The following is a 15768-nucleotide window of genomic DNA, read 5'->3' on the forward strand; positions in this document are numbered from 1 at the left end:
TGAAATAATGGACCGATTTCAACCATTTTCAATAGGTCCAAATTTCATCAAATTATCTTGAAAATTGCGGCCTGTACCTTGCGCACAAGGTTTACATGGACAGCCAGCTAGCCGGACAGACGGGCGGACGGACGGACATGTCTTAATCGACTCAAAAAATGATTCTAAATATTGGTATTTGACCAATATTTTGGTATGTTACAAACATCAGCACAAACGTATAATACCCTCCCCACTATAGTGGTGTAGGGTATAATTAAATGATAAAATAAACTGTGTTGAATTACTATTAATTAATATTTACAATTAAAAATTGTAAAAAGAAATATTTATAACGTTATAAGCAAATCTCATATTAAAAAAACATTGATTTATTTGAAAGTATTTTAACTCATTTGATTTTACTTTCAATAAGTCAGACTTTGGTATTGTATTTTAAATAACATACATATATCACTTTTTATATACATACAAATATTCAACATAAAAGTTTCTTTATAAAAAGTAAAAATTTTAAAAATATACTCATGGTGTAGGGTATTATATGGTCGGCCATGTCCGACTATACTTTCCTACTTGTTATATATTGCTTTGTGTTATCTGATAAATAAGTTTTCAAATTTCATCTATTATGACCATAATATTTGTTAATTTTAATGCAAAATTAATGCATTAAATTTAAAAATATTTAATGTTAATGTAAATTAAATGCAATAATTCTAAAAATATTTAATGTTAATGCAAATTTAATGCATTAAATTCAAAAATATTTAATGTTAATGTAAAATTAATGCATTAATTTTAAAAATATTTAATGTTAATGCAAAATTAATGCATTAAAATCAAAAATATTTAATGTTAATGCAAAATTAATGCATTAAATAAGCCTTGGTTAATGTTAGTGCAATAAACTTGCATTAACATTAATTTTTTTATTGTTAAAAAATTTTTAATGCATTAACACATTTAATGCATTTGTCCCAGGTCTGCTGTAAAGTAGTACACTATACAACACTAGAAAATGTTACAAACTTTTCTTTCAGTGCAAAGAATGCAAAAACGAAACTGAAGTGGTGTTAGTGAGGCAATTTTAATTAAAAATTTTACATGATTTTTTTAAAACAAAAAAATAGGTCAGTTCTTTGTAATATTTGTATTATTCGTAACAACCATTACAACACAAAACTTTACATTTCCATTAGACTTTACGTACACAGAGTGTTATCTGAAAGATGGACATACACATTTTTTGTTTAATATCAGATGGATATTTTTAGAAATGTTCAATATGTATTATAAATTTCTTTAAATTTACAGTTATCATGGATTGTAGCATAATTAAAATATTTAAAAATTTTCGGTTTGGTATATTAGAATTTCAAGGGAATAATAATATAAATAAATCGCCATTCTGCTATTACACAAAAATACAAATATTAAAATAATCTCTAGCTTAATCATTGTTCAATGAATCAATAAATTAAAATTATGAATGCTTATCACCAGAGAGATCTAACAGCAGGCATTAAACGCTTTTTACATTTATTACACGATCATTTTTAAATGTCAACAACTTACACACACCTAACACATTGTACATACATCTACGAATGTATGTGTATATGTACCTAGATAAATGTGTACAACTAAATTATCATAAACTACAGGAAAGGGTCGGTCTTATTTGATTTTGACCGCACTTTATTCTGTTAAGATGTGATCATTGTTATACTCTTTTAGGCGCATGTATTTAATTTTTCCATAACAAAAATGTTGATTTAATATACATATATACACTGAGAAAAAAAATCATTCACAAATAAATTAACATGAATTTTTAATAGTAGTTGTTTGGGAACTATATTTGAAAAGAGGGAAAATCACCTCCACTAACCTTAATTTTTTCCGTGTAAATGTCGTGGTATCATACACTACTTTAGAACTATTTTATATCGAAAATTTAAAATTAGTTTAGAGTAAATATCGAAAACGCATTTTAATGCGCGGGTTAAAAAACATTTTAACATTTTTGACTTATATGTTTACGCTCTATGTAGAATGGTTGGGGTCGATTTGAAATTTTCAAAAAATTTATAAAAGATATAATCCCAATGTACACATGTGAATGTGCTTTAATAATTAGGCGTTTCAATTAAAATTTTCAGACAGACAAAAGTTTGTTTCTATTGAAAATTACTTATTGGGGGTACAAAATGAAATAAATGTACTACTTATTTTAATTTTTCTTAGTGTATAATTTCATTTGTCACCGATATTAGAAAGAAAATGTATTGATTGGGTTTAAGTATTATTCTTTGGCTTAAGTCATAACTTTTAAAAAAAACTGGAGAAAACTAAGGCACTTGTCTGCATCGCTGTTGTTTTTTGTTGTTTCATAAAAGTAATAAAGTCAAAGAAAAGAACATAATATTATTGAAAATACAAACATATTTATATCCATAGTAAAATGTCGCTTTTATCCTTTTATCTATTGATTTTTTGTTGTACACGTAGTGGAATTCGGTTATAGAATGTGCCTCTGTCTGTTGGTAGGGTTTAATTTATTACTTAATGCCTGGCTTAGTTATTGTTACTTTCATACATACATATTTGCAGAAGGGATGTTATGAAAACCAAATTGTTTTCTAATGAAATGTGAACAGGTTGTGTGACCCTTGTCATTATTTTTCTTCGACGTGGGACATTTCACTTGCCCATGTAAATGCTTTGAATCAATATATAAAATGTGGTTACATGGTTGCTTAAAACGCGCACACAAATGCTAGTGTTTCCTTTTCTAACTTGTGTTGGAAATAAATAAGTCGTCATTTTTGTTACCATAAGTCTATTATTTCTGAGAACATATATATTTTGATAAGTTACTGTCATATAAGACAGAAAAGAAATGGTAAAATCAAATGGACGCAATAGGCCGTTAACTACACAAATCAGTTAAATATTGTCAGAGTGATAATAATATTAATTTACTTTTAACCTATTAAATTTAATAAATTGAAATCTTCTCTCATTATCCTAGCTCATATTGACTTGTACTAACTTTTCAATGACTACTACATAACACCTTTAACTATACAATAATGTAGTTCTCGGATCTTAGTTGTGACAGAACTAATATCGTTTTCTTATGTATATGCGTATCCTTCAACCGTGAAATTGATGGTGTCTATATCTACGTCCTGGATCCAGCAAATAACTGAGTATGCTCACCTCGTATATACGAAGACCTTTCCTGACATGCCTCTGTGGAGTATCAACTGTGTGACTCCTCCGATGGCAACTCAGGAGAAACCAAATCGAACGTCTAATTTTTTATAATTTTATATAAAACTATAATTATATATAAAACTAGCTTATAACCCGCCACCTTGAAAGCGAGCCGTTTTATATGTATTGTAAAATTTAGGTAACCTAACTATTTCTTAATGTTATACTACAGATATTTTAGAAAATTCAAGGAGTACCTTTTGAAGAACGATAAAGTACCAGAAAGTCCCCTTCTATGGGGTCTCGCTTAATCCGTGACATACATGCTTAATTTCATGTTTCTAGGTCTAATATTATATACACATTTTAAAAAGTACCTGTTGAAGAACGAAAAGGTTTCCTTTTATGGGTTCTCACTTTATTCGGGTCATACATACTTAATTACATGTTTCTAGGTTCAGTATTATAGAAATTTCAAGAAGTACCTTTTGAAGAACGATAAAGTTCCAAAAAGTCCCCATTTATAGGTTCTCATTTAATCCGGACTTTACATACTTAATTTCATGCTTCTAGGTTAAATATTGTAGAAATTTCAAAAACTACCTTTTGATGAACGAAATAGTACCAAATAGTCTCCCATTATGGGTTCTTACTTAATACGGCCACACATGCTTAATTTTATGTTTCTAGGTGCTGTATTATAGAAATTTTAAAAAGTACCTTTTGAAGATCGATAAATTACCAAAAAGTCCGTTTTTATAGGTTGTCATGTAATCCGGACTCTACATACTTAATTTTATGCTTCTAGATTTAATATTATGGAAATTTCTTAAATTACATTTATACCAAAAAGTCCCTTTTGATGGGTTCTCACTTAATCCGGGCATGAAATGAAATTTAATTTCATGTTTCTATGTTCAATATTATAACAATTTCAAAAACGACCTTTTTATGAACAAAAAAGTACTAAAAAGTCCCCTTTTATGGGTTCTCACTTAATCGGGCCATACACGTTTAATTTCACGTTTCTAGGTTTAATATTATAGAATTATTAATAAGTACCTTTTGAAGAACGATAAAGTACCACTTAATCCGGGCCATTCATGCTAAATTTCATGTTTCTAGGTTTAGTATTATAGAAATTTCAAAAAATAAATTTTAAAGAACAATAAAGTACCAAAAAGTCCTCTTTTATGGGTTCTCACTTATTCCGGGCCGTACACGTTTAATTTCATGTTTCTAGGTTTAATATTATAGAAATATCAAAAAGTACCTTTTAAAGAACGATAAAGTACCAAGAAGTCCCCTATTATGGGTTCTCACTTAATCCGGGCCATTCATGCTTAATTTCATGTTTCTAGGTTTAGTATTATAGAAATTTCAAAAAGTACCTTATGAAGAACGAAAAATACCCCTTTTATCGGATTTTACTTAATCCGGGCCACATATTCTGAATTTCATGTTTCTATGTTCAATATTATAGAAATTTTAAAAAGTAGCTTTTGAAGAACCGAAAAAAAGTAAATTTTTCATGCTTCTAGGTTCAAAAAATACTTTTATGGGTCGTTACTTAATCCGGGCGGTACATGCTTAATTTCATGTTTCTAGGTTCAATATTTTAGAAATTTCAAAAAGTACAAAAACATACAAAAAAAAGTCCCCTTTTATACAAAAAGTAAGTACATTTTTTACCCCTTAAGCGTTCGAATATCCAAAAAGTACTAGATACGTATTTTTATTTTTTCGTTAAGTTATGAATAAGCCATTATTTGGTTTAAAAGATACATGGGGTGCAAAAAAAGTACCAAAATGCAGTTTTTACCCGTTTTTTCCCTAAAGGGGCCAAATTTGAAAAAAGTACCAGACACCTGTCCTCTTATTTTTTAAGTGAACGACAATAAGCTTTAAGCTGCTTTTGTTTCTTGTCTAGTTTAGGAGATATGATTCGAATTTCCGAAAATCGCGTCTTAGTGGATCTCTTCGGTGTGAGACCAATCCAAATTTCAGCTTTTTAGCTTCAACCGTTTAGGCTGTGGGATGATAAATCAGTCAGTCAGTAACGTTAGAATTTTATATATATATAGATAAATTATATAAATTTAGCAAATAGGAGAAATTCGGAACGACGAACTAGTTCGACAACGGCGATATTAACAGTCACTAAGAACTACCACCAGTTATTTTTCAACCCACTAGCAACGTTGTTTACTGTTGAATTTAACATGGAGAGTGGCCGATTGACACCTTACGCATAGCACTTTTCCATTAATATCACTTAATATTAATAAGCTCGAATAGACAAAATATCGACCACTTTATCTACCAAATTGGCGCTTTTCGTTTTGAAGGGTATATTAATATACTAGAGTACTATGGGTGATCTCTGCTCACTTTGAGTAAATATCCCGAAAATGCGCGGTAACACCCTTAAGGTCCGAAAATAGGGATGATGAAATCGCATTGGAGAGGCACAACTTACTAACATTCGAACTTCAGTTGCAGTTCTTAAAGTGATTAGTGACCTGATGATTTCTTAGTTCATCTAGGCGAATCTTAGATCACCTTAGGTAGTATTGCGGATAAAATCTCTTTCATCTGCAAGCTTGGCTGCTTCATCTGGTAAATGCTACCGCACGTGCGGTACTACGAATATTCGACAACAGATATAAAGCAGCCGTTCAAAGGCGATAAAAATGTTAGGACAATCAAGCAAACGATAATGGCTAAGAGGTCTAATCTAAGTAAAACTACTGCTCGCCATGTTATGTAGTTGATCAGACCAGCACTCGCTATAGTGATTATGATGCCCCTGGCAAATTGTCTCAGGCACCCATAATCCGAGTGGTGGCACATCATTTAATCAAAAGGTAAAAAGTAAAGATAAGAGTGCCAGAGCTAATAGTTCTCTGAGGTTTCCCTAGCAAAAGACGTATATCATAGTCTAATAATGTCCTGATGTCAAGTCGGTAGCCAGCTGGACAATTGGCTACAGGCGGAATGTAGAGATGTCTCTATGTCGGTGTCTCATGATTTAACTGCAATACCTTGAACTTCAAAAGATTGTTCTCTGGAGTTTGAATAGAAAGACAGATAGTTACTTCTGATGCGGTCTTTTCGAAGAATTTTGTATCCGTTACAACTTTGCAGACTGTAATTATTCCGCGTCGATGTTGTTGAGATACATTTTTTAAGTTATCTTGGAAATTTTAATTTGGGGACTATTGCATTAAAAATGAATCTTTCCAGGTTTGACGGAGTGCAATTGTTTCGATTGCTGAAGAAAGAGCGGAGAAGTTTAATGATGACAATGTTGTTGTCGATGGTGCTGTTGATGGGGCAATAAGTTTTTCCGAACACTCTTGATTATGACTGCGATATTTAATTCAATTCCGACTCAGCTGGAGAAAATTGGTTTGAGTTGAAAGAATAATTCGGCTCATACCTGTACGTATGTCATAACAGTGTTGAAATATTGGGTGTAAATGCTAATGATGAAGAGGTGAAAAGTCATATGCTGAAATTTGGCATATAATGCAGATTTTAAGGTATACCAACTAACGTTATTTTTACATAATTTAGCTTTTTATTTCTGAAGCTCCTGGCAACACTGGTTGTTACAAATATAAAACCTAAAATAATATTAACAATTACTAATTCAAAGTGTAAATTAATTAATAATCACACACGTATGTACCAGTTATTCGTGTGGACTCCTTAATGATTTATAACTTTTTCATAGTTTTCTGGATTTATCATTAGACGAAAAGCGAAATTTTTATATAACAATATTTTATCTTAAATCTTTTTTAAATAAGAAATAATATAGAATATAGAATAATGTAGATGTCTTAGAATCCATAGAAAATGTTAAAAAGTCTTTTATTTAAGTAACTTTCTGGAGAGCAAAAATCCATTTAATTCGTGAAATGTGGTATTAATATTAAAACAGAAATAGTTTTACAGTTTAAATTTTTTATTAAAAAAACAGTAGTGAATATTTATAAATCTAAATGAAGATTTCTTTGTATATTAAACACAAATCGAATTAATTAATTTTCAGCTCTGCAAACGATTTATAAGTGTGCATAACAAAGCTTTTGTTAGTGGAGTTTCCTTTTGAAGCCTGTTAAAAGTAGTAAAGCTCTCAAAGGCATCTTATTCAAACATTGATATATAATTTGTGTTTTTTATCCTTTAATAGTGTCTGAATGCAGTTTACTAGCTGTTTTACGGAAAGCAAAATCCTCTTTTAATTCATCTTTCTTCTTTACTTTGAAAGGTATTTAAAAATTTAGCACAGCATCGCACACTTGAGAGAGCTTTAATGTTTCATAATCACTTATTGCATATGGACAAACAAAGCGATAAGATACTAGTTCTTGACTAAAGACAGAAACGTAAATATATCCACAAGTGCAAACGAGATACAAGACTATTCGACTACAGTAACAAATTTATTGCACAAAGAAAACATTTTATATAAAGACCCCTATCACCTTAAGCAACTACAAAGTAAAATAAATACATACATCTAATGGATACTGAATTGAAGTGTAGGGAAAAAGAAATACGAAATTGTCTTCTATCCACAAGTTTGTAGTACACATACCCACATCTTTATGTATTGTTTGTGTGTAACTGCTTTGTAAGTATTCACGTACATATTTCTGCAGTAAGTATCAGTATGAGTATGAGTGGGGTGTTGTCTGATTATGATATGGCGCTCATAAGGGGCGTTACTACATAAAGTACGATAAAGCAACAAACAACTTTTATTAATACATACATCCAGAAGATGCATAAAAAGAAAATACCTATGTGTAGGAAAAATATATGTATGAACATCTACAGAGTCTTGTGTACGTGTGTATAACGAGTTTGGAGCGTGAGAAAGCTTTTCATTCGTTCGCGTGCTTCTTGGCCACTGTGTCAACCAGAAGTAGACGTTATCAGAACTTTAAGTCAATTAGTTGATATACTTTAAGGTGAGAGTAAGACTAATATTTTTGTGCGTTAGAAACATCAGCAAAAACGCATAATAGATGCACACGCGGGTCCTTTTGGTCCCACGTGTGTTATTATACCTTTTGGTAATAACAAAATATTTTATAAAGACATTTTTCTCTTTTCATCTATAGAATTTACAATAATTAGGAAACATACCTATTCCGATAATCGTGTGTCTCTAAATTTAAAACACTTTACAGAAATCGATATTCATACTTGATATCCGTACAAACTGAGTTGATCTAATTAATAGTAAATTAGTATACAGAGTTATATACATACATAAATCCTGATCAATCATAATACTAATATGAATGCAATTTCATAAGAATGCATTCTTTAGAAGCTCTGAAAGTGCAAGAAATTGTTTGTGGTTGCTGGAAATGAATAACATAAAACAAGTAAATAAACAGCTACAAGTGTTTTGAAATTCGATCAAGATAATGTTGTGCGCTTAGGATACCCCATATTCTTTGTTGATATGTTTCACTAGTGAGAGGTTTTCTTATGGAATCTTGCTGTTGGCATTCACTCACCTATGACACGCGACTGCATACTCATTACAGGAGAATTCGAGTGCAAATTCCAGTCTACTCAGAATGATATAAGCTTTGAGAACTCGTTTTTTAAACCTACTCAGGGAGAGATAAACATATTTTGATAGGCGGTGCCATAGTAGAGAAAGTACTTAAACTCTTTCATCAGAGCCAATCAAAACGACCCTTAAGTCTATAAAGAATTACTCATGTATCTGCAAGATACACATTTACTGAGTTATTGTACGTTTTGCAATTTGTTTCCTCTTCCTCTATGGTGGTGGATGATTGAAAAAATGGTTGAACGGAATTTCATCATGCAAATGGGCGTTTGTGTGCGTTCTCTTCGTTTTTAATCTTTTATACATATTTTTCCTCTTTTTGTATCTAGCCTATTTTTTGTTTTGGGCAACAGTATCTATTTTTTTTGCTCTATGTTATGAGCAAGAGAGCAGAACATCATGAGCAAGTATGGAGTGGATATTTTTGAATGTATCGGTGCACTTGACTACGTATGTATATTTGTTGCCAAGTTAATGATGATCGTTGATTGTACGGTTGTTGGTTGGCTGGCTGGCTTGTTGGTTGGTTGGTTGGATGTTGGTCAGCCACACTCAAAACTTCACACAGATACAAACTTACACATTCATAAGTTATATGTTTGTAATATTTGTGTGCATGCCTTCATCTTTGTCATATCATTATTGTGGTGGCTGTTGTTGTTCTTGTTGTCGTTTCCATCCGTTTGAGTGTTTATTGTTTTTTTTTGTAAACTGAGTCAAAACTGAATGCTGGCTTTGTGTGCGGGACTGACGGACTGATTGCTTTTTGTGTTCTCCATCAGCCATTTGGTTAGTTCAACGAGTGGTCTTGCGTTGTAACGACGTTCTATACGTTGGTGGATTTGTGTGGCGTGTGGCACTAATTCAATTCTTCGGCTTGACGTGTTTTTTCTTTTAAACTCTTCATTTAAACTCTTTCGTATTGGAATATATCGTCGTAATTTTAGCCGTGTTATTTATCGCATTATTACCAATATAATTAATACAAATACATATGAATGTATATGAAAAACAACAAACGTGTAAACGGAATATAATATTTAAAATTGTGGAAAAAAGTGATATGTATATGTACATAATTGTAAAAAAGTACAAAATAAAAAGAAAAAAGGCAAATATGTATTAAGATAAAATTAAATAATACTTATACAATCATACACCATATTAACATACAAAGTTAATAAAAATTAACAAAATATTAAATAATAATAAAAACAAACAAAAAAACAAAAAAAGTTAAAATATTTACATAGTTCAATACTTATCGAGTGTCGGAAAAGCGTTTCCATCATTTATTGTTGGAATACACGGCGCTAACAGCAATAATTGGAATTTTATATTTAACACTTGGATTAAAAACCGCCAAAATTGTGGAGGCACTTAAAATGAAGGTACGTCGTTAACCAGTTTTCAACATATTCTTCTTACCGGCGGTATTAAATAAATTTGAATTTAAATTTTTGCAAACTAAAGATATGTCAATGCGAATCGATTAAATAATGCGACGGCAAAACATATTGATTGACTATTTAATATTATTATAAATGTGTTTTATATAGTGTACTATTTAACGGATCTTCTGTCATTAGAAAAAACAACTGTTTATTATAAAACATACATAGGTACATACATTAAATTCAAAATCATATATTATGAAATAAACATTTTTAAGACAAACTTTTAATATGGACTAGAAAGTTTCGGTTTGGTTCTGGGATACTTATGTATGTAGATCAAACTAAACTTTACGGATCGCTGTTCATCTTTTAAAGCTTTGATTTCCTTTTATACATTTATATGGTTACTGTTTATAATTCACCGAAATTTTTATATGTATGTCAATCCATACCTGTAATATAAATGAGAATCTTCTCGCTTCAAATCAAGAATTGATAAAACATAATCTGTTATTCTGCAGTTCTTAAACAATTTTCAATTAAAAAACAAAATAACTTCTTTGTAAGCGAAACTTCAAGAACTACTTTAATTTCCTATTTGTAAACAATTTTGGAAGTTCTTGCACCCAATGTCATCCTCGTGTTCAAATAACGACTTAAAATGCTAATAAAAAGGTCGTGAAAAGATTTAACTAGTAAGTTTTTCCTGGGAGGGTTATCAAATCCCGGTATAATGAATGATATAATATCAGGCCCTTTCGTAAAATTTAAAAATTCGTTGTACCGGAATTATTTCCATAAATTTCATTATTTAATAGAGAGAAAACCATTAAAACCATAATGTATGAAATTATTACTTAAAATTTTATTTCAAATAGCTAAGAATGTTTGCAAATGTTTTTACATTTTGAACATCTAGACGGTTTAAAAAATTTCCTGAAGGATTTTTGTTTTCTAACAACTTAAATTTCCTGCTATTTCCTTAACTTAATTTTATTTGTTAGATCCAAATTAAAAACATGGGAATAGTCTGAACTTAAAATAGCTGAAATAATTGTGTCATGTTGGGATATTTTCCACCTCCTCGAAATAATTTATTTTGTTGTAAAATTGTATTAATTCAACATGCCTATAAAAAAATAACATTTTATTCACATCTAACCAATTTATACTTTAGATTATAGTATATGGCATTTTGTTCAATAGGTCAAATATGCTGAATATTTAAAATTAGAAATATGAATGACTATTTTTCATTTTTACAAATTAGTATATATTATGTATATCGCTTTTAAGTTTTTTTGTTATAAAAAAGTTAAAAGTTTTGTTTTTTAATGTTATTTTTTAAACATTATACATATGGTGCAAATCAATGTAAAACAAAATAAAATTTTAAGATTCTGTAATAATTAAGAAATCAAAAAATAGGATTTCCATACAAAACGAGTCGGTCTATTGTTCATCGAATTATTTAGCCAAATAAAATTCTTTAAATTTTTCCTTTCATTCAGATGCTTTTGCATCAATCATAAAAGCAAGAGAAGAAAAACACTTAAATACTTCTACTAAAGTAAGCGATGAGAGTTTTATTCAAAACAAACCCATCAAAAACAAAGAAAATAAATAAAAAAAGTTAAAGAAAGAAACAGAAATCTTATTGACAGGCGGGTCTTGCAGATCAAAGCTTTGAAAATCTCAGCTGGATATTGGCATACAACAGCGCATTGATCCCACACATAAAAATACAGTTTATTATGAAGATTGCTGGTTGTCGAATGAATGTTTGGATAAATCGTTGTATGTACGACTGGTTTTGTCTGTCAGTCGATCGATCGATCGATTGAACGGTGTGGGGAAGGATATTTTATAATCCAACAAATCTGTTAAGTTTTGATGATGTGCATACGCTGATATTGATGTGATTTTAAAAAATCATCATCGATAAAAAGGCCAAAGAAAAAAAGTTCCTACTAACTAAACAAAAACATCTTCATGTTGTCGATTATTTTACTGATTCGTGTAAATTCAATTCCATACGCTTTGGAAGTGATGCAGCAAAAAAAAAAAGTACAAAAAAGTAAAATGATGTTTTTTATTACACCCTGCCTCGTAAACAAATTGTACGTAACTCTACATTGTATGAGTAAAATTCATTCACAACATTATTTATTTACTTGTAACAGAGATATAAAAGTATAATTTCATAAATTATGTTTTTTTTGTTTGTTTACATCAGTTAATAAATAATACTTTAAATTTTAGCAATTTTTACAATAACTCTGAAAATTATTAGGATGTTTTCATGATCGCAAAATTACTTACACTTGCAGTCATTTATATCCTATTTTAAAACAATTTAGTTTTGACAGTTGTCAGAACATGTAGAAGCAATGTAAACCATTTTTTATATTATTATAAAAAATATTAACTTATTGAACTATAAATAAATTTCTATATTTTCAATGAAACAATTAATTTAAAAGTATGATTATTTCAATGTACATAGGTATCTGATGGATTTATAATAATAAATATAAACATATATTTCAATGTCTTACATTGATTGAATTCGTATCTGTGTTTTTACAATAAAGAAAGAAATTAAGTTAAAAAAAAAAAAACATTTTCTCTCAAATCTTTTTTTTCATATGAATCATATCATTTACGTATCGTGTGTTTAATCGATTTTTTGTGCAATGATAATGCTCAGATATTTTGCGCTCAAATACGCCGCTATCCCGCTGTGTATTTTTGATAACTTTTAAATGCTTCAATTTGTTGTTAATTTCCCTCAACACATTTTTTATTGTTAAGTTATTTTAAACCTTTACTTAAAATTTTTCGTTAAATCATGGTCCAACTTTAGTTATGATTTGTATTTTGTTGTTCTCATTATCTCACAGATAATCCATACAAGAATATCCATCCATCTCATCGTACACGATCTAAATGAAAAAGACTGAAATTTATGATAAATACCACCCACACTTATAATATTTTACGCATTTTTAAATGATTTTTTGGGGTTTCTTTTAGTCACGTTTCCATTTATAAAAAGCCATTTATACAGCTTAAATTTTTTATTATTTACTGGATTTGCTTTAGCTTGAAATTCATTAGCGTTGATAATCAGTTTAAAGTGTTGTTGATACTAATAATTTCCAAATTTGGTTAAAGAAGTTACATTTATAGTCCACAAACGAATAAACACATTCTTACATATATACATACATACATACATACATACATACATACATACATACATACATACATACATACATACATACATACATACATACATACATACATACATATAAAAGAAATATACACATGTATGTGTACTTTATGTAAAATTTACTAAGGTTGACAGTGTCACCTTACTGATATGTATGTTTGTTATTCTTATATTAATATGTATGCTAGGATATACATGTGTACGTAAATATATAATTCAAAAAAATTATCAGATCTCTTAACCTTTCCACGCACAAAGTTAAACCGCTGAAGTTATTACGGATTTTGTCATCCGTATTGTTTTGTATTTATTATTAATTTTTTGAAATGTTTTGAAAGGACATTTTAGAATATTATACTTTTGAGCCTTCTAATTCAAATAGAAACTTAATTTTGTTGAAAAATAAATATTATGTAGAAATCTTTTATTGTAAAGGAACAATCTTTAACTATATGCTAATTTCGTAAAACAACTAAAATTCGAATCTTTACAAAATTATTGCCGAAAAATGAACATTATGCGATGGCATGTTTTCGATCGAATTATATTAATCAGTCGGACACTATAAAATAGTAAAATCGAAGTCACCTTCTCAGCTGGATAATAACGGATTTATTGCAATAAAAATAAACTTAATTGCCACAGATTTCAAGAAATAAAGTAGAATTATGGGATCTCTTACTTATTTTAGAGAGAAACTCGATTTGAATTTCGAAAAGTATTGATAATCAAAATATAAAAGCCACATCTGTAAACACTTGGTACGAGTATTTAAATATACATATATGTATATTTATAAACCATTGTATGTTAATCTATATACATTAATACATACGTATTTAAATACAATATGTATGTTTATATAGAAAATTAATATGCATAAATAAATATTCTACTGAATATTCATGAAGTTATTTTTTTCTGTTTAAACAAAAACGTCTAAAACGAAGAAAAATCTATAATAATTTATGAACTCACTTTTTATTAAAATTTGTATTTTTTTATATATAAAAATTTAAGAAAAAACAACAACAAAACAAATTGAAAAATCTGGTAGTTTTTTATACTGACATACTCTCTTTATTCCAAACAAAATATTTAAATATTTTTCTTGTATAATAATAAAATAAATTATAAAATTAATGTTATTTTTTAAATGTTTTATATTTATGTTTGGTTTTTTTTTGTTAAGGTTAAAAACTGCTTGAGTTACGCCTCATCGTTATGAAAATATCAATTTATTATAGTTTAACAAAAATATTCATTTCATATACCTACATACATATAGTTGGATTTTTAAATCGATTTTGTTTTTAATATATTTTTATCACTTAAAAATGTGATGATAAAAACTAATAATGGCGTCATTATTTTTTACAAATTTACATTTTCTGTGTAATATTTTAAAAATTGCGGTCAAATACATATTATTAAGAATTTTCAAAACAGCTGAAACTAAACTAAAATTGTATATTTTACTAAGTATGTTTTTGAGTTGAAAAAGTTTTCATCTTAGCGGAGTTTCCCAATTGTCTTCGAATCGGTCCTTAACTAAAAAATGCGCGTGCCAAATAAGTGCATAAATAAAAACACCTTTTTTGGTTATAGAAAACTGCAACGATTTTTGAAATACATATGTACATATTAAACAAAAGACATTTGAATTAGTATGAGGGACATTCTTTACAGATGTCCAGTTTTACAAATATTTCTTATTTGTTGTATTGATTAACTATCAGTCCTATAGCAATTTATTATTAATAAACCGATTTTGAGAACAAAGAGTAACAAGAGGATTTCGTAATTAACTTACAAACCTCTGGCAGACCATAATCTATAATTTCTAATCGTCTTTGGCTTTATGCTGTTGTTGTTTATTGCCACTGCTATTGTGCGTGAGTGTGTGTTTTTTTAATTTTAAGAAAACTACAAAAAGAATAAATAAAATATTAAAAGAAAGAAGAAAAAAAGTAAACAACATCTTGACTTGTGACAATTGATGTTCGAACACAAACATCGGGGTGACCAAGGGGTTTTGAAATTGTTAAGGAATTAGAGGCTGTTAAAAATCACACCTTTAGTTGCTTTTATGGCCAGTTACGCATGCGCCTAGTAAGGAATACGAAATTAGTTTGTTTATTTGTATGCTTTGGCAAACAAATACATACGACAACAACAAAAATAATAGCCAGATGAGAAGTTTCTACGTGAAGTAGTATTGGATTGAACAGAATCAGCGGGATTTTTAGCAGGTAATTGTGAATGTACAAATAAAAATAGAAACATTTTTATTGTTTTTGTAGCAA

General features: G+C 29.1%; 1 protein-coding gene across 2 annotated transcripts in view; it reads left to right on the plus strand.

The window, feature by feature from the left end:
• The first annotated feature begins 9634 nt into the window (after nucleotides 1–9634).
• Nucleotides 9635–15768, plus strand: part of LOC111675621 (LIM/homeobox protein Awh) — a 30587-nt gene continuing 24453 nt past the window's right edge. For both annotated transcript variants that reach the window (XM_046952912.1, XM_046952913.1), the window contains exon 1: nucleotides 9635–10221. In XM_046952912.1, coding sequence (XP_046808868.1) covers nucleotides 10216–10221 — 6 coding nt within the window. In that variant the 5' untranslated portion in view covers nucleotides 9635–10215. The remainder of the gene's footprint in view (nucleotides 10222–15768) is intronic.

The sequence above is a fragment of the Lucilia cuprina genome, chromosome 5 (genome assembly GCF_022045245.1).
Source record: "Lucilia cuprina isolate Lc7/37 chromosome 5, ASM2204524v1, whole genome shotgun sequence".
NCBI lineage: Eukaryota > Metazoa > Arthropoda > Insecta > Diptera > Calliphoridae > Lucilia > Lucilia cuprina.